This window comes from Halichoerus grypus, chromosome 4 (genome assembly GCF_964656455.1).
Source record: "Halichoerus grypus chromosome 4, mHalGry1.hap1.1, whole genome shotgun sequence".
Taxonomy (NCBI): domain Eukaryota; kingdom Metazoa; phylum Chordata; class Mammalia; order Carnivora; family Phocidae; genus Halichoerus; species Halichoerus grypus.
This window is the reverse complement of record NC_135715.1, coordinates 184621038-184636003: the sequence shown is the minus strand read 5'-3', so window position 1 is coordinate 184636003 and position 14966 is coordinate 184621038. Positions and strand designations below refer to the sequence as shown.

At 37.1% G+C, this 14966-nt stretch overlaps 1 protein-coding gene across 14 annotated transcripts in view; it reads left to right on the top strand.

Annotated features, from left to right (window-relative positions):
- Positions 1–14966, top strand: part of TRIP12 (thyroid hormone receptor interactor 12) — a 140980-nt gene that overhangs the window by 44164 nt on the left and 81850 nt on the right. For 9 of the 14 annotated variants that reach the window (XM_036071502.2, XM_036071505.2, XM_036071509.2 and 6 more), the window contains exons 3-4: positions 9999–10121; positions 10960–11762. In XM_036071502.2, the coding sequence (XP_035927395.1) occupies positions 9999–10121; positions 10960–11762 (926 nt within the window). The remainder of the gene's footprint in view (positions 1–9998; positions 10122–10959; positions 11763–14966) is intronic. The other 5 variants (XM_036071518.2, XM_036071520.2, XM_036071516.2 and 2 more) reach the window with 1 other exon arrangement.

Below are 14966 nucleotides of genomic sequence, written 5' to 3'. Positions count from 1 at the left end.
GGACCATGACCTGAGCCGAAGGCAGACGCTTAATGACTGAGCAACCCAGGTGCCCCTGGATCCTGGTTTTGTTTTTTTTTTTTTTAAACTCAGCATCCTAACAGTTTTTTTTTTTTTGTAATTGTTTACAAATGGCCACTTGACTTACTGAATCAATATATAACATTTTCCAAAATTACTTTTTAGTTTTTGGATAGTTAAATGGCTGTAATGGGAAAGTTGTTGCTCATGCATAAATGTTTGTATTTCAGGTGTCTCTTAAGGATAGGTTCCTGGAAGTGAAATCACTTGGTCAAAGGGAGTTCTTTTTATGGTCAACTTGTTTCACATATGGTCAACTTATTTCACCCATTTACTTATTTGTCACCATTAGGAAAAAGAGTGTTTTTTGTCTCATCATTCTGTTCATGTTATTTTCACCTTGTTATTGTTAATTTGATAGGGAAAAAAAAGTCACAAACTTTTTTTTATTGGTGTTTCTATAGTAATGAGGTTAAACATTGGAAAAAATAGGTTTAAAGAATGAGATCTGAGAATATTTTTCGAGATAAGCATACCAGTAAGTTTGTATATATTGTGAGTCTCTCTTCATACCACTGTACAGTAGAACTGACCTTTAAAGTCACTCAGCCGATGTGAGCCCCTCTTGTGACAGTAACCCTCTTTTGTTGAATTATCTCCCTCAGTTCTTCACCTCTGCGGTTTGAATGGTAGTTACTCTTTTCCAACATGATCATACTCTGCTCTTGGCTGCCCATTGCCTAGTCTTTTGCCAAAGCTGGGAGAATATGCAGTCTTCCATTTTTCTGAGCTCATTGGTGGGACTGGGGTGGTCACATGATTCAAACTGGAAATTCTCCTTCCTGGTAGCAAAGAGAAGATGTGAATCTGAAGTTGCCAACTGCACATCTCCTGCCTTAGGGAAACAGATGGACAGGCAGAGAAAAGCAGATACATCAGTTCTGGCTAGTTTGAGTTCTTAGTTCTTTAGAACTATGTTGACTCTTGTCTTCTCTAGGTTTGGTTGTTTAGCTGTTTTGAATCTGGAGATATGTGTGTATTATTTTAAAGATTTTATTTACTTATTTGAGAGAGAGAGAGAGAATGTGTGCAAGCATGGGGAGGGGCAGAGAGAGAGAGAACCGCAAGTGGACTCAGCCCTGGGCTTGGAGCCCAACGTGGGGCTCAATCCGACGGCCCTGAGATTACCACCTGAGCTGAAATCAAGAGTCAGATGCCCAACAAACTGAGCCGCCCAGGCGCCCCACATGTATATTATTTTAATAAAGCTTCTTTTGGCTTTAAAGAGCCCTGTCCTATCTTAATGTACTTGTAATCCAAACTCCGTATAAGATTGTATTCATCCATTTGTAGAACACCATGCTAGTAAGCACCATGCTAGAGGGTAGTTATAAAAATGAGAGTAGAAAGCCTTTACTACAAGCTGTTCCAACTCAGTAGGGGAAATGGGCATGTAGGTGATTATTAGAGTCAGGTGAGAAACATTTCTAGCGATGACCTCATTGATTTGGGCTGAAGGCTGAAGAAGCAGTTGCAAAGCAGGTGGTACATGTCAGCTATTATTTGTCTCTACTTGACATGTGGTGTCATTAGTTAGAGAGTGCGGATTTTATTTCTAATTTTTTGTGCCACTTGCTACTTTGCTCTAAAGTGGTAGGTGTTCAACAGATACTAGTGTGGGCTCGAAATAAGAAGGTTGACTTCCTTGGCATTTCTAGGCACAGAAATGTGACCATCTTTTATGGAAATGGTCATGAAAAGATGATTGGAGTGAAGGCAGAGTTGAAATAGGGCAGGGTTGGGGCGCCTGGGTGGCTCAGTCGTTAGGCGTCTGCCTTCGGCTCAGCTCGTGATCCCAGGGTCCTGGGATCGAGCCCCACATCGGGCTCCCTGCTCCGCGGGGAAGCCTGCTTCTCCCTCTCCTACTCCCCCTGCTTGTGTTCCCTCTCTCACTATGTCTCTGTCAAATAAATAAATAAAATCTTTAAAAAACAAAAAAAAAGAAATAGGGCAGGGTTGAAGTGGGCTGCATAACAGGGTGGGTGAGTATGATGCAGGAACAAACAACTAAATCATTCTTGTATTTGACAATCTAGCCACCAGAACACGTGTCCATCCTGGGTCAGCTGCTGGCTCTGCTCTCTGTCTGCACATTCAGGGATTCACGTAGATTGCTCTGGCAAGAGAGTGTGGGGAATTGCCCTCTGGCTTTCCAAGGCTTCCCCGAGAAAAGGGATTCATTTCTGCTCACATTCCCTTGACAGAACAAGGTGTGTGGCTGCACATAACTTCCAGGTACTTTGGCAAGTGCCACCCTACCATGTGTTCTGGTCAGAGGAGAAATAGAATATTTGTAAACTGAACATTAGAACTCTTAAAGGCCATTGAAACATTTTTTTATTCTTACTCCCATGTCTACAACAGACCATTTGTTTCCTTCCCAAAATTCTACTTGGTGCAGCATAGCCTCGTGTACAGTGTATTTTCTTCAGTCTCCTACTTAATTCACCAGTATGGATACCTTTTTTATATTCTTTTTTTGTATGTACCTTCTGTCTCTTTTTTTATCCTGACCTTTGCAGGTGGAAGTTCAAGCTTTATCCTCTTTGGGGAGGACAAGAATGTTAATGGGACACACGGTTTGTGTGGTGTGAAAATGACCTCATTGTTTCTTAGGACTAAATTGAAACCACTTTTATAAAATCGTATACTAGAGTTAGCCAGGTAACTGGTTCAGTAATGGTGAATCTTATTGCTCTAATTAGGTGCTCTGAGTTTTACCCACCCAACCATGTACGCACATACTCTTTCACTTCTAGCATTGTTTCGGTAATACTGAGAAGGCTGGTTTTTCCCACCAGGGCTGGGAGGCAAGATTTACAATGTTGTGTTAAACAGTGGCATGGTTGCACTTGGTCTAAGGACAAACAGAGTCTGCTGTTTTGTAGTTGGAGGTTTCGCGGATAGGATTCTTCATAGTTAACCGTGTGAAGTTCTTGTTGTACCAACAAAATAATATCTTAATGTGTTTTGTAAATTTCTTCACAGTATAGATTTCTTTAATCACTAAGTGTGAGATTGTGTTTAAAAGTCACATGATACACAGGTTGGAAACCTGTAAGATGTCAGCTGCCATAGATTATTTCATATCCTTAACTGAGGCTTTGCGTTGATTCTTCTGTCCCTCCATATTGAGGGAATCTGATGTTTCACACACCAGTTTTTACAAGTGCTTTCTCAGTATCGGAATGTTTTCCTAGAGGAGTATGGGTGTGAATGAAAAAAGGAATATATACAAATGCTCCTTCCATAGTTGAACACCAAGTTTAGCATCACACATGGAAGGCTGTTTCTTGGTAATGTGGAAAGCAAAAGAAAGCAGGAGGGCTCCTTTTTTGACATACTTTCTTCCATTTTTCTCGTATTATCATTTGCAGAGCCTTAAGCCATTTAATTTGACATGTATACAATTAGGGACAGAAATACCAAAATGGATAGGAAAAATTTCATAACTGTAAATGCAGGCCTTTTTCTTTGACCCCGAGTCCCTAGGTATAGCTGTGGGGTTTCAGATTTACAGAGTCAGAATGCCTGGACTCAGTCTTACCTTTCCTGCCTAGGGGCCGGGTGATTTTGTGCCAGCCTCATTTCCTGCATCTTTAAAATGGAAATAGACCTGCCTTGGGTGTCTTTTGAGGATTAAGTTGGATAATGCATCTAAAAAATAAATGTAATGTTATCACATAATCACACCTTTAAAAGTATGTGTTCTGCGGTCCTCTTAGTAAGTTTTTACTCAGGTAGTTATAAAAGCCAATCTACCCTATGAAATACTTTTTAACACTGCATCACTAACCTATCACTAATCACTAATTTACTTTGGATTACCTTGGTGTTTATACTCTTTACCCAACTCCTTTGTGAAATGTGGGAGGTGAAAGTATATTGAGCTGTATGGTTCTCTTTTGGGGCCATCTTTTTCCACAGATTTGATTCTATTCAATACCTCTGCCTTGTTTTCCGTTACACAGTAAAGTACGTACTGTAGTTTATTCATCCTCAGTATTACTTGGGTTGTTGAACATACAGAATTTTTTGCTTTTGCCTTACTGTTTGTAACGCTGTCAATCTCCTACTGCAGCCTGTTATCAAAGGACAAAATCTAGATCCTTTGACAAGGCATTTAAGCCCTAGCCTGTCCTTTCAACCTTGTTTCCTAGTGTAGCTCTGTGCTCAGGGAAATTCATATCATTTGCCAGTTGCCATGTGGGTTTCATATTTTCCTGCCACTGCCTTTGCCTATACTCTGCTTTTGACTCGAATGTTCTTTTTCTTCAGCTTTTCATTCTTCAGGGTGTGGTTTAAATCCATGTAGTCTATAAAGCCTATATTCTCCTGCTAGTAGTAATTTCTCCCTTTGTTGGGAACTTTATAGCACCTGGTAGATCACTTTGTTTTATGAGGCACTGACCTGTTTGAGGACAGGAACTCAACTGTGTTATCCATATTTATATGCCTTGTCATGACTTGCGTATATTTGAGTTGGCAAACCTAACAAATCTGTTGAAATGAGTAGCTTGTTACAGTAGTTCTCAACTCTGTTCTATTGATCTAATGCTCCCACTCTATAACGTGTATCATATAATGTAAACATCTTTATTATGATGCCCCTTTGTTAGCTTGAAATGAATTAAGAAATACAACATACCTGCCTAAACAGTTTAGAAACAAAATGTTTCTAAATATATATAATTTTGTACAAGCATTTTATAAGGGTAAAAATAAGTAAAAGGAAAACAGTAACAAAATAAGATTATTTCAGTAGGTAAATGCTTGGGTGCATTGACACAAGATGACAATGTATTCAGATGCTTGCATCTGTATTTGAACTTACTGAATGTGGCAGCTACAGCAACATACTTAAATGCCATAAGGAGCATTTTCATTGTAGACTTTTCCAGAATGATACATGACCCTTGGTAAAGCTGCAAAAAATGTCATCTTTTGTTGGTTCCCATGGAGTGCTGGAGAAATTAATGTATATAAAAACCATGCAAAACAAATATAAGCTGAGAAATTATGAGCATGTCTTTTACCTATTATCATGGCCAGATTTCAAGTTTTTTTCATAAGGTTTTCATATATTACCAAGGCTACTTGAAATCTATGGCTCATGGGACAATTTTTCATTTTGTCTGACATTTTTTATCTCTAGTCCACATCTGCTAAATGGCAGTAGCACCCAGTTCCCTAACATGTTTTCAAAATGTTCCCTAGAGGGAGAGCCACTGATACTTAAAACATTGCTTTGTAAAAAAGGAGTTTTTTACTGTAAATTACAGAATCCATTGGGATAGCATTTTGCCATGACTAAACATAGGAACAGACTAATCAGTTTTTGTTTTGTGATTGAAAATAGGAAAACAGTACATTTTGCTGAGAATATTAGTGAGTTTTTTGTTTAAAGTAATTTAAATGAACTTTCCACCCTGATTATTGAAAATCAGTATTTAAAAATCAATGTAAAACATGCATTTAATTTATGAACCTTATAAACAAAGCATTTAACTTTTAGAAGACAAAATTATACTGTTAATTTTGTATATAAAATATAAAAGCATAAAAATGCATGGACATCTGTATACACATACAAAAAAACAAATCTGGAGATTTAATTAAGCCCCAAGTCATTTATGTTTGGTAGTGTGTACATGTATTTGAACTGTGAATATGTCTGGCAAGAAAATTAGTTTCAAACAAAATTCAAGACCGGTGATGTAAAGTATTAACTGGTTACTTATAACTAGCCATTTTTCCTACCATTAAGACAAGAATGAGTTCTTTGATACAAGATTTTATCCTGTCTTAGATGTCCCCTGGATTAGAGATGGTTTTTAACCCTTTGGACTACCAAGTATTTTATTAAATAAAGGGGCAGTCAACTATGATTTGCCTAAAAGTCAACAAGAAGCATGTGAGTCTTAAAATAAGCACATAACCCAGAGTTGATTAGTCTGTTCTGTTGTAACCTGGGTTTCTTTAATATGAGTTGGCCCACATACACTTGCTAAATACGGAAATGATGTCAGTATAACATGGAAGTAGTGTTGGTTCATAGGCAGTATTTCCTACAGTGTTAATATATGAACTGAAATTGAATAGATGTTCAGTTAGCATGGAAGATTTGGTAAGCTATGAAGATCTTACGAAAAAGCTTGAAAATCTTACAGAAATGATTTACAGAAATCACTTAGTGTAAGAAGTAGCTAGTTCAGTGACTTCCAGAACCACTACACTTTGCACTGTTGAACATCGAAGGAAGCTCAAAACCATTTACTTCTGTATTTATAACAAAAGAAAATGAGGAAAAGGAAAGCATCCCCCAGAATTGTATTTTTAATTTTGTTGAAGCTGGTCTTAAATGTCTTTAAAAATTCACACTTAAAAGGAGAAAGTACAAAAATAAGGTTCCAAAGAGTGGGCCAACTGTGATTATTGGTGCAAACGTTAGTGGAGATTTAATCTTTAAAATTGGTGATGTTTTTGTTAGGAACGTGATTATAAAATAACATAGGTTCGAGTGCTCTGTGCCCAATCTCATTTTCACCTGGTTATTTTTAGTGAGTGATTTTGCAGAAAGTGAGATTTTTTCCCCCCCAGGAATATACATAGGATGATATAAAAGCTCCTGAATACACACCCACCCACTTATCCACCTATCCTTGGGCTATAATTTACTAAATGGGCTCATTCTGGTGCTGTCTAAAAGAGTTTGTCATGAATTTTACTGTGTTATTTTTGCAGATTTGATTTGTAGTGGCTATAAATTTTACTGGATCTTAGATTATGCTTTTTAAAAAATTTTTAATAAAAATTAATACTGAGCATTAAGGTCTGATAAATGAGGGAATTGGTGAAATGATCTAAAAGGCAACAAGGCTTGTTAAGTGTTGAATCCTGTGATACTCTAATTGGCTATTCTAGATTGGGTGCTATTATTTTATGGAGATTTACAGTATTCTAAGCATTAATAATTTATAAATGGGCATAATAAAACAGAGCCCCACTTTGGGAGGCCCCATATTGTTTCTTTACGGTACCATCTGGTTGCCTACTGTCTTGTGGTAAGCCGAGGGTTGGAAAACTAATGTATGACCCATGGGATAGATCCAGCTTCCCGCCTGTTTTTGTAAATAAAAATTTGATTGGAACATAGCCATACCCATATGGTTACATATTTTATACCTGCTTATGTGACACCTAGTATTGCCCACAAAGCCAAAAGTACTTACTACCCTTGACAGAAAATATATACAATAGGTGGAAGGACAGTAATGATCAGTATTTATCCATCCATCCATCTATCTATCTATCTGTCTATCTATCTATTTATTTATTTATGTATTTTTAAAAGATTTTATTTATTTGACAGAGACATAGCGAGAGAGGGAGGGAGTGGGAGAGGGAGAGGGAGAAGCAGGCTTCCCGCTGAGCAGGGAGCCCGGTGCGGGGCTCGATCCCAGGACCCTGAGACCATGACCTGAGCCGAAGGCAGATGCCCAACAGCTGAGCCACCCAGGCACCCCATGATCAGTATTTAATATTTTGAAATGTTTTTAACCAGTGTTCAGTGAGAATGTTACACTTAATTTTAGGAAAGGTGCAGTCAGGTCAATGTGGACATTGTTGGTTTTAAGCTGGTTTTGTGAGTTTCAGTTTCCAAGATGGGTGGATTTTTTTTTCTTTCGTAATCAAATATTGAGTATTTAGAGTATTTACCTGCTAAATCCTTTAGGTCATTGCAGGTGTAAGGATAATAGAAATTCAGGAGTTGATTTAAGTGGCTATAAAGTTAGATGTGTTGAAGAGCCAGGAACAGTTTGTTTGGGGTAAAAAGAGAAGGGCTTCTGCCTCTACAGCGCTGTCAGCATTGCGTTGATGTTGGTCAGATTCTGTTGACAAAGAGAATGAATGCCCTCTCCCATCCCCTAGTTATTAACTAGGAATATATTACGATAAAAATTTTTTAAGATTGCCATTTGAATATTTAATTGAATGTTACTGCAAAGTAGTCTAACTCTGGATAAAGTTTTCTTTTAAAATGATTTTAAAATTACAATCAAGGAATACAGCAAGGGATATTTTAAATTTTATAATGAAGTAGAAATTGTGATTCAATTAAAAATTAATCCTTAGCAAACTTGACTAAAATAAGAATATAGAGAATCTGAATGATGTAATTTATAGATATTGATCTGTGGATATTAAATTGTATACCCTGAAAACAGAACATTATACCTTTTAAAAAGTAATTAGGATGACTTGAAAATATACTCAATTTCTTTTCTTTTTTTTAAATAGAACTCTCAGATCTGTTAGTAAAAATGTAACAAAAAAGCAACTTCTAGAAATTAAATCTCTAATAGGAAACTCATGGGTTAACATAATTTCAGTCTGGAAAAATGCAAACTAAATCACAGTGGATAAATCTTACAAGGTTCAGCTTGGAGACACTCAGAAAAACCATGTATCTTGAAAAATGCTTATATTCATTACTACAGTCAAGACTAAGACTTGAAAAGACTAATGTAGAGTTTTTAAGTAGTTGATCTACACTAGTAAGTCTTTAGAAAGTGCTAGCCTGTCATATATTAAAATCTTAAAAATGAAACTGATATTACAGATCCAAAAATATTTCTTTTTATTGAGAAGCTAATTTCATATCTTCTTTCAAGAATCCAGTAATGAACTCTTCTGGAAAAATGGAAGAAAAAAAATAAGAGACGAGAAACCTTAGAGCATCTTTTTGAAGAAATGGTGGAACTTGTATGATATGTTAAGAACTGTGTGGCATCCTTACAGATTCAATTAGAATCGTCATGTGAGGTTTCAGTGACTTATTTCTAAGTTCCTTTGAGATGATGTTCAGAATGAAATCCTTTAAAGAAATTTTTTTTAACAAAGTAAACAACTTTGGTATTAGTGAAACTTTGTTATTCTTATCAGAATATGCTCTTTTAATGTTACTTACATGAAGGATGGATGTTGTCTGTGAATTAAAAGAGTTGCATCTGTTAACGTTAATATCTCACCACTGTAACACCAGCTTTTCTGGGTATATATTAATGCATGCTCTTTTTTTATTGCTTATGTAACTCTAATGTAATCATTGAGGTTAAAAAAAAATCTAACAACTGAAAAACAGTTTATTCGTGTCCTGCAGACTTGCTCTTAGAACAATGCTGGCACAGGATTTGTTTTATTACAAATATAACCCAACCGTATATCAATGATGGACTCTCTTGAATGTTTTGTAGTATTTTGTGGTCAGTTCTTTATCTCTTTCTCTAGCACTTGGTTTTTGGTGTACATTCTATTAGTGCGTTACATTCTTAGCAAATATCATTCCGTTGATTTCATTTAAGTTTATTTACTGTTTAGGGCTCTAATGATTTTCTATGTAAAATCAGTTTGGGAATTGATTTCATCTGCCTCTGCATTTACTGTGCTAACCTGAATTATAATCTACAAGTTGGGAATCAGTATCATTGTGGGATCACAGACTGCCTCTTCCATAAAGCTTTTAAGCTATTACACTCACATTATCTATTAAAAGTAGTGTTTAGATTTCTAAAGGCCGGATTTGCTTTTTGCAAACATTTAGCATATGTGGGTTTGCAGTACAATTGTTGAAAAATTGTTTATTGTTTAAGTAACTATAATATTGCTATTCAGTCATGAAACTTGGTATTAAAGACCTGCACTCTTGGGTATTGAGGTATTGGTTCTAAGGCAAATTTTTTGGCAAGATTATTTGGTAGAACAATAATTTAATTATGGAAATAATTGGGGAAAGGGTAGGATCAATAATGAATTGGGAGACTTTAAAAAAAAAAATGAAAACATAATTCACTTTTCAGTACTGTATTTGCATCTCAGTTTCCTGATAGATTTCTGTTTTGATTTTCTGCTGACAGGTCACATTTAGGGCAGGCAAAACATAAGGGATATAGCCCTCCTGAGAGTAGAAAATCTAATTCTAAGGCACCCAAAGTGCAGTCTAATACTTCTGAACTGTCAAGGGGACACCTTTCTAAAAGGTAAATCTTCACATTGCTTGTACATTTTCAAGGCAGAATTATTTGCATTTGAATCATTGCATAATATTAAAATTTAGCAGGTTATCCCAAGATGTTGTGATATGTGTTTTCATTATTCCCTGAATGTAACTTTAAGGATTAATGGTTTACTTTGCAGTGATGTCAATGCAGTAAGCTCTAGACAACGCATTTTTTTCCCTTGGTTAGAGAGCCGTGAGGTTCCACTTTTGATTAACAAACCTTTATAGGCATCTGAAATGCCATTTTACTTTTTTTTGTTTTTAGGTTTTGTTTTTGTTTTTAGTTTTTTATTGGTAGAGCCAAAGGTCAGTGATTTCTTAAGATCTAATTGGCAGGAGTCTTTTAGAAAGGAATGATAATATACTATATAATTTTCTTACCTTCATTTTGAAAGTTCATACATAAGTGGTTATTTCAAGCTTTGACAAAGAAGTTGTATTTGTGAATAGAGCATCAGTATTCTAGTATCAACTAGTTCTGAACTGCTAAGTATTCTTTTTCTTAATTCTTGTTTTGTGACTAGGAGGGTTAGTGTAAGTAATCTTTGGGCTAAAGAATTACTCTGATCTATTCAAATATTTGATCTTCTAATCAAATATTTAACCATCCAAAGTCACACCTGCTTTTTTTTTTTTTTTTTTTGAACCATTTGAAAACCTGTGTTTATTTAGCCCTGGACTTAATCAGGAAACCTTTGCATCTTTTTTTTTTTTTTTTTTAAGTATTATTTGCCCAGATTTGAGAAGTTAATAAGTATTGTACGACAGGTACAATGATGGCAGACTGATATTAACTCTCTTCTTATCTGACCTCTCAGAAGCTGCAGTTCATCATCTGCTGTCATAGTTCCACAACCAGAGGATCCAGACAGAGCCAATACTTCAGAAAGGCAAAAAACGGGGCAGGTGCCTAAGAAAGACAATTCTCGAGGAGTGAAACGCAGTGCTAGTCCAGACTACAACAGGACCAATTCTCCTAGCTCTGCCAAAAAACCAAAAGCACTTCAGCATACTGAATCTCCCTCTGAAACAAATAAGCCACATAGTAAGTCAAAGAAGAGACATTTAGACCAGGAGCAACAACTGAAATCTGCACCATCGCCGTCAACAAGTAAGGCTCATACCAGAAAGAGTGGGGCCGCTGGCAGTTCACGGAGTCAGAAAAGAAAGAGGACAGAGAGTTCTTGTATAAAAAGTGGTTCTGTGTCTGAGTCAACTGGTGCCGAAGAGAGATCTGCAAAACCCACCAAGCTGGCTTCAAAATCCGCCGCCTCGGCCAAAGCTGGGTGCAGCGCCATCACTGATTCTTCCTCCGCTGCCTCTACTTCCTCCTCCTCTTCTACCGTTGCTTCGGCCTCCTCCACTGTACCACCAGGGGCCAGGGTGAAACAAGGAAAAGACCAGAACAAGGCCAGGCGTTCCCGTTCAGCATCCAGTCCCAGTCCCAGAAGAAGTAGCAGGGAAAAGGAGCAGAGTAAAACTGGTGGCTCTTCAAAATTCGATTGGGCTGCTCGTTTCAGCCCTAAAGTTAGCCTTCCTAAAACCAAACTGTCTCTTCCAGGGTCTTCTAAGTCAGAGACATCAAAACCTGGACCTTCTGGATTACAGGCCAAATTAGCAAGTAAGTGTATGGAAACATTTTCTTTTTTTCTTCTTCTTCCTTTTTTTCCCATGGACATTTTTCTTGGTTTGTCAGAAGTGATTATGCTTTCAAGGTAGTCAGATTTGTTTGTTTTGTTTTGTTTTTGCAGCTTGAGGCAGTCTTAGGTTTTTACTGTATCCGTTCGTAACAATACATAATACTTGATACTGCGTTTAGTTTTAAGGAGACCTGTCAGGAATGCTGCCTTCTTATTTCTAAATGGTCACATTGTAGTGCCTGTATCTTTATCCTTGTAGCCCCTGCTACTAAGTTATTTCCTATTATCAGGGTGGGACATCAAGTTGGATCTTCTATAACCAGACAACAAAATTATTTCAGTTATGAGTTGCTTTTGACTGTGTTCAAAAGTCAAATGGTGGGGTGTTTTTTTTTGGGGGGGGGAGGTTTGGTATGATATATTCATGATATAGAAAACTAATCCCTGTTAGTTTTCTGTGTTGTACTGTCACACCATATTTGGGTCATTAGGAGATGTTAAGACCCTGGAGGAGATGAAATCAATTCGATCCTTCTTTACTGGTATTGATTCATTTTTAGGGATGAATATTGTGTGAACCCAAGGATTTATACCATATATACCCAAGGATTTATACCATATATACCATTTATACCATTATATATTCAGTATTCATGAAATACTGAGCTAAATTTTTAGAATAAATGTAGCCTAGTATAAATGAAATCTTATTCACATGTCCTACTTAATGGCCTTTAAAGAGCTTAGTCTGAAGATGAATACCTTTTACGTTCTATACACTGGGCTCTAGTCCCACGTAAATGGGAAAGAATGTTGCCCTCTTGAACAGTGGAGTGGAACCAACATTTCAGAATAATACTTTTCAAGCAAAGAAACAAACTAGGTGAGAGATAGGGATCTTGAGGCACTTGTCTTTTTCTCTTTTGTTCAAAAGACTTCTTCAGGGAAGCCGACTCTTCATGTCATTAGAACTGATTAGAGCTGGTGGTGGCCTTCTTCAGTTACGTGATTGCTGTAATGCTGAAGGCTGTTCTTTTTTCTGTTTTGAGAAATCTAAAAAACACAAATAGAATAATACAGCATTTACGTCCAGTTTCAGCATTTAATTTTTGTAATATTTATCCAGGAAGCTCGCTTTTCACCATCCCCCCCCCCCATAGAACATTTTTAGATTTATATTTTGATAAGGCTAGAACCTTTTCTTGGTTATTGAAAATTTTGCATAGTGTTGTAGTATTCTTGTCAAACTTTAGCTAATAGTGGATCAGCCTAACCTACTGTTGGATCAGAGACAGTTGTTAGTTCTGTTTCCTTTAACCCTATTATCTGTGCTTCCACTTGATTCAATATTTGCTAAACTTAGAAAAGAATACTAGTAGACAGTACGTAAAATCTTGTGTTTAACCTATACCATAGGGTTATCTGCTTTTACACTTCTTCCTTTCTGTTTTGAAGTGAAGTAGAAGCACGCATGCACATTTGTCTCCAGTGTAGTAGCTGTGCGACCTCCACAGCCGTTGGGCCAGGCTGAGTTTTGTAGCTGGTTTGGTGGGATTCACTCCTCTGTTTTCTGCCTTCCAATATGCTTTACTTGCAGAGCTCATCTCCTGCAGCTCTGATTTCTCAGAGGTTCCAGGGCAGGGCCAGAGCAGATTGTTCTTGAGTCCTCGACTCTTCTTAGACAACTAGTTTTCTTTTCTTTGGAGTCTGTTCGTATAATTTTTGAGGAGAAAACCTGACCCCCAGTGCAGTTTCTTCGGTTTCTCTACATGAGAAACTGCCGTGAGTTCTGATGTGACCCCTGGGCCATAATAAAACCAGACGGTCTATGAAGCTCACTCTGCACATGGTGACAAATGGAGTAAAACTCAGCTTGTATTGTCCTCCTCACGTTCACAAAATCTGCGTGTGTCATATTTTCACGAATACTGCTTTTCCATTTTCACTATCATTACCCTAGTTCTCGGCTCTAATTATAGCCCAAGCTGTTGAAATAGGAGAAGGGAACCAGCATTTATTTTGCATCTAATAAATGCCAGGTATTTTACATATGCAATCCATTTAACTTTTTTATAAAATGGTGTTTAATGATAGTTATTAAGAAAATTTATTTCAAGGAGGTGGAATAAGCTGCCTGGTGACATATCTCACAAATGGCAGAACTAGAATTGGAAGATGGAGGCTACGTGTAACTTGAAGCCCCACTGCTTCCTTCTCTTCACCACATTTCACCCCTGTTAGTTTTCTGTGTTGTACGGTCACACCATATTTGGGTCATTAGGAGATGTTAAGACCCTGGAGGAGATGAAATCAATTCGATCCTTCTTTACTGGTATTGATTCATTTTTAGGGATGAATATTGTGTGAACCCAAGGATTTATACCATTCCATTCACTACATATTCGCTTATTTTCAAATAAGTGAGAAACATTTCAAACAAAATAGTAGGGAATATTTCTATGTAACATTCTTACAAGTGCCTGATAACTTGTAAATCCTTTACACGGACCATGTCATTTACTCCTCATCAGCCCTGTGTGGCAGATACTGTTATTTCCATCTTAGAAGTAAGGAAACTCAGGGTCAGTGGTCAGTTTGCCTCCCTAAGGTCACAGAACCAAGAAGCCATTGAGCCAAGAGTCCTTCCAATTTTAGTATATGTGCTGCTGAAGTGAGCACTATAGAGCCAGAGTCAAACCCAGACCATCTGGTTCCAGAAATCAGTCGTGAGACGAGGATGCATAGGATTGAGTAGATTGGGTGAGCTAAATCTAGGAAGGCTTCTTGAGGTCAGACAGGACAGGGTGGATTTTAGGCATGATTACATATGTCCCTTGGGGAAAAGAGTTTATATAGGAAGCAATGCCGCAATAGAACTGACAGTACTTGGTAATTTTACTTAAGAATATGGGGCAAAACTAGGTATTTTATGGGAATCTCTTGAGTTTCAAGTAATGGCATGTTGGGGATAGAAAACCCTTATTAAAGAGGTGAAAAGCCTGGGTTTGAATCCTAGTTCTGCCATTCTGTCAACTGGCAACTATGGGAAAGTTTGTAGCCTTTTCCTTCTAAATGGGCATAATAGCTTATTTGAGGAATAAATGATTATATGACGACACTAAGCATAGTAATTAGTACATGAGATGCATTGTAGAATTTAGAATAGCAGAAATTGAGTATGTTAA